General features: G+C 38.4%; 1 protein-coding gene across 2 annotated transcripts in view; it reads left to right on the plus strand.

Annotated features, from left to right (window-relative positions):
- The first annotated feature begins 1,232 nt into the window (after positions 1–1,232).
- Positions 1,233–5,352, plus strand: part of LOC111863110 (lysine-specific demethylase 7B) — a 34,607-nt gene continuing 30,487 nt past the window's right edge. For both annotated transcript variants that reach the window (XM_023849140.2, XM_033750924.1), the window contains exons 1-3: positions 1,233–1,366; positions 4,040–4,125; positions 4,961–5,078. In XM_023849140.2, coding sequence (XP_023704908.2) covers positions 1,263–1,366; positions 4,040–4,125; positions 4,961–5,078 — 308 coding nt within the window. In that variant the 5' untranslated portion in view covers positions 1,233–1,262. The remainder of the gene's footprint in view (positions 1,367–4,039; positions 4,126–4,960; positions 5,079–5,352) is intronic.

A 5,352-nucleotide genomic window follows, 5' to 3' on the forward strand; every position in this document is an offset into this window, starting at 1 on the left:
ATGAGGCGTATGCAGGAGTGAATTTGAATTTTATGGTCTTAAATTATGTGACATCTTGTAGTGTGGTAGAGAGGCACCAACATTTAAGAGAAACCCATTATCTCCATCTTCACAGCAGGAGAGAATATTGGTACCCATCTATGAAAATACATGGTATCACATCCTGGAAGACCACTCATTGCCTTTAGAACTTTAAATCTCATTTACCAATTTCAAGATCTCAAAGATATGAAGTATGCTAAGTTTCTTCATGTCTTCATGTAAACATTCTTTTCAATTGCTCTGTTCTACAATGAAAGGAAGGAGGGGATACTGAAGAAAGCAAACCTTGTTCAGGAAGGAACAAGATGATACCCTGTTATGTATCTGGAGAACTTCTTTGCAGAAGTCAGAGGGAGCACTTCTTCTGAGTTAAGTTTGTGAATTCTTAGTTATTTTTATTAATTTTAATGAATACTTTGTCATTTGGAGATATGTAATTTCAAAGTAAGGTAAGTATTAGTTACTGAATCAGTCTGAAACACAGTTGCCTTAGCACTGATTTACCTATTCACACCTGATTAATTGGGTAATTAATTTAATATGTCTATTAGAGCTGTGTCTACATTAATTTTATTGCCAATTTACTAGATGGGCGCTACTCGTAGATGGGGGTAAGTGGTCAGCTTCTGCCACTTACTGGACAGGAGGCTGGGTGGGCACCAAAGCTGGTCTGGATTGTCTGGACCCTGTGAAATAAAGACAAATCTCTTGCTCCTGCCGCGAATCGAACTCCATCCGTCCATCCCCTAGCCCATTGCTATACCGACTGAGCTATCCCGGCTGGTAATATTTGAAGTTTCGTATCCTTTTACGGTCCTGAGCAAGAGGCCTGCGTAATTCTTTGCAGATTTTGCATACAGCTTTTCTTCGTGTTGTTACTTCTCATGCGTAAAGTCATTTGTTCATTCTGTTGTTGTTTAGCTTTTGGCCTCTCGTAAGAATTTATGAAAGACGCCATTTTCTTAGGCAGATGTTTTCATGCGCAAGTATAGGAATAAGAATGAGCTATCCAAGCCGGATCTTATTTAGCAATACTTACATCCATTTGTAGATGGCAGCAGGTAACTTGTAAGTAAGGTTTTTTGTGTCGATATTTTGAAGATGGCGCTAGGCACTCCTGGATTATTTGTGCATCTGAGGAAGCTGTGGTTACCCTTGAATCATCGCTGATGATATCTTGATGGCGATAGGTTACTTTGTTTGGTTTTGTAATCAAACAAATGAAAATGGCGATGGAAGCGATTTACTGTTTGTGTGGACAGCCGTATGAATATAATAAGTTTATGATACAGTGTGATATTTGCAAAGATTGGTTCCATGGAAGGTATATTGCCTTTTGTTTCAATTTCTGTGTGTTATGTTATATATTCAGATTGGAGTATTATGAATGTTTGTGAAGTATGTAATCGAGAATATTTCTCTCATATCTCGTAACATATTGTAAATAATATTCAGTTCCTTGTTTCAAGAGTGGCAAATGTGATGAGAATTTGCTGTGCTTTTGTGTTGTGGCATATTTTCGTTTCTGGGAAGTAAGCCCTAAGTGCCAGTCGTCGGAATACATAACCTTAAAGCAGATTTTGTAGTCCCATTTCTTGATGTTTCACTAGATGTACCAAAGTGTGTTGTTGATATCAGTGTGTGCGATGCATCTGGCTTCTAATTGTATTGGATTTCTTCAAGACTTGGCCGAATGTTAAAGTTTATTCAATGTTGTGAATGTAATGAACTGTTTGCTCGTATACATTTTCTAAATTGTGTGCCGCTTATTAGACAGGTTCTCGCATCTGACATGAGACTTTTCTCGCGTTGAGCTGTGATGGCATCTGATAGCTGACAGCCAGCTTTTTCATTTGAGTTAAAAGTTATGTCATTTTATAGAAGAATCAAAGTGACGGCTCTGCTTCTAAGGATGCCGCACATCTTGAAAATGTGTTTCTAGACATGAAAAAACTGCTGTTGTGAATACTGGAAATTTTATGCCTAATATTTTCTTGAATCTTTTCCAAAGAGTAAGGATTGTTCACATGTTTCTTTCTTCCAATGGGCCTAACATATAAGTCACGAGGATTTGAACTTTGTGATCACAGAGGTCACAGTCCTCAACTTATAATTTTTTTTGTTAGCCATTTGAAGGAGGTTGACAGTCGGTGTCATATGGTATTCAGAATTTATTGTTTCATAAAAAAATGGGTCCAGCTATCCCCCACACACTAATTACACAGCAAACCCTAACTTTTAAATATTGGCAGTGGCTCTTTATGAATAGCACAAGTATTTTCTGTGATGCAGTATCTGTTATTTTGGCTGTTTATTTAACCACTTAAAACGAAGCATGTCTCGACACAAAATATAAGTTGCGGTTCAAGAAGCCCATTGCATGCCAATTCCTGATACTGCCTAAAGTGTAAAATTCTTACATCATAATCTGGAGACAAAAGTCTATGTACAACTAGTTTTGTGAGACCATAATTCTAGCATTTGTATACCAATGTGAGCTGTACTTTTTGCTAACTGTACACACTGAAGATCCAGAAAACATAACGGTTTCTTCGGGCTTGCTTTTAGTTGAATACTGGTATCATCGAGATTTTCTTCAATCAGTACATATTTTTTCTCAGGTTCTCTTCTTGTCCAACACCATTCCCATAAAACATAATTTTGTTATAATATTATGAATCAGTGCTTTACATGGCACTATGCTGTCAGGATGTTTTCTGTTAAAATTTCTGTTCAGCACTGTATTCCACTTTTTAACACTGTGTTTCACAACACTGCAAACTATATTTGCAAATATCTCAAGGAGAACTAACCATGCTAAATATCAGTGCTGTTGAGATAAGTCAGCAGACACAGGGTTGCTAAATGACACTTCAGAGGATTGTGCAGGCAAGAGAAATTTTAGACCAATTCAGTGCAGCTGAATGGGATAGAAATTTATTTTCTTAAATTGTTATTAGATTGTGGGTAGCAGTAGATATTAATATTTGTTTAAAGAGGTGGTTAAATTGCATGCTATTTTTCTTTTCATAATGCAAACCAACTAAGGTTAAGCTTTGGGTTTTGTTTTTTAGAAGTAAACTTTTAAGGTTGGCAGCACCATATGACCTAATGGTACTAAGTTGCATCACTGTTGTAACCGTAAGTCCCTCGCCAAAATTATTTAATTAAGGGAATGACCAATTTATGCATTGTTTCACACCCTGAGAGACGCTCCTCCGGTGAGATACTATCCCGGGACTGTCTAGTTGTAATTCAGCTGTTGTCTTCCTTTGGCTTAGGGTGTCACTATTGTCCCTAACGTCACCAGTTTGCTCCTAATATCATAAACCCATGGGCTGATATTGTGTGAGACTGGCCAGGAGGGGTCTTTGGTTCCCTGCTTGTGTGCCTTGAAGACTTAAAAAGCTTTATGATGAGCATCTCGTAAAATACGAATGTAAGACAGATGCCAGGCTCAACCCTTGGCTTTCTCTTGTTATTTTTCTTGTTTTGTTTTATGCCCACTGAGGGACTTGTAAAGAGATGGCAGTCAGTTATAGGGAGCGGGGGAGGACGGTAGTTGAAAAGGGAGACGCAGAAGAGAGAAGTGTTTTACAGTAGGGGTAGCGAGTAGGATGGATGGAGTGGCTAGCTTGGAGGACTAATGTAAAGATTGATCACTGTACGAAATTTTTAATTAAGACTCCAATACATGGTGTGTTCTGGAGATCCCGTAATTCATGAACCCTGAAGTGCATTCCACTACCATATCCGAAGCACCCATATCCCTGAGATAAAGAACTCATCTCAAGCAATAGTCATGGCAGCTGTGCATTGGTGGGTGGCTATACTGTCCATTATACAGTGACTTGGGTCCCACCCACATCCTGAATGTTTGACATGGCTTAGTCCTAAAAGCCAAAGCCACACATTCATCTGTTTAATAGGGATGTGCCTCTCAATAACCCAATTACATATCAGTATTATGTAAGTCATATGTGTGTTCTCTTTCTAGTTGTGTTGGTTTGAGGGAGTATCTCTCCAGTGATTTGGATAAGTATCACTGCCCACGGTGTGAGCCTCTCTATGGACCATCATTATGTAAGTGTGTGATCATTGCATCATTTACAGAGCAGAGGACTTTTTTCTTGTCACAAGCATAGAAATTTGAGGTTCTTATATCAGACATGGTCTTGCCAGATGTGGGTCCATGTTGCCTGGTTTTGAAGTTTGGCAAAGGTTGTATGGGAAATTCTGTATAAGAAATTTCTGAAGAACAGATTATACAGAATACTGTCTATATTAAATAACTGTCTCATTAAAATACATGTCTTGTGATAAGTAATTGTGGTTTTGTCTCTTTTGTGAGATTTTTTCTTTAATTTGCTTAGTGGGGGGTGGAGTCCAGCTGGGTCCACTAGGCACAGCAGCCAGTGATTGGCCTATTGTACCTGCCCTGGGTGATTATGATGATGGAGAATTTGGTGGAATGAAGATTGGCAGGGGAAACCGAAGCACTCAGAGAAAACCTGCACCAGCGTCACTTTGTCCACTACAAATCCAACTTGACCAGACCCAGGATCAAACCCTGGCCGCCATGATGGGAAGCCAGTGACTAACCGCTTGAGCTATGGTGCGGCCGAGATAATGGTTACTTGAAGTCTTAAAATGAGAGTAATCATAATTTTTTTATGTAGTCAGAATTCGTGTTTTTACCAGTATGAAGGTTTTCATGTTGTTTTGAACAAAAATCACGCGGCAGTGCAAGCTTTGGAATGGATATGCTTAGAAACTGGCATGATATGCCTGTGTGTTACAGTCACATATTTCATTTTCCAGGACAGGAAAGATACACTGTAGTTACAGTTGAGACATAGGTTTTAAATGTGTAAATTATTTATTTATTCTTCTGGTATTATTTTTTCTTATTTTACAGTTAAACCACGAACAAATTTCCATAGGCATAATTACTCTGAGCCGGAACCAGAAAATAAACCAGTACAAACTGGAACAGCAGTGTTCATCAAGGAACTTAAGTCTCGCCATTTTCCAAGGTTTGTATCATGTAATTTCTTTGTGGTTCTGGAAGTGTAAAATACTAAGAATAAGAGGGGGTACCCAAAAGAAACCGAACTTTTTTTTTAAACTTATTTATTCAAATTTTAAGCACAAACCTTCAATCCCCTTCAAAGTACTCTCCACTTACACTAATACACTTGTCTAGTCTTTTATTCCATTTTTCAAGACATTGTCTAAATTCATCTTTTGAGATGCTTGACAGCGCCTCCGTCATTTTTTCCTTCACCTCAGCAACATCAGCAAAACGCT

The sequence above is a fragment of the Cryptotermes secundus genome, unplaced genomic scaffold, assembly GCF_002891405.2.
Source record: "Cryptotermes secundus unplaced genomic scaffold, Csec_1.0 scaffold2193, whole genome shotgun sequence".
In the NCBI taxonomy this organism is placed as follows: domain Eukaryota; kingdom Metazoa; phylum Arthropoda; class Insecta; order Blattodea; family Kalotermitidae; genus Cryptotermes; species Cryptotermes secundus.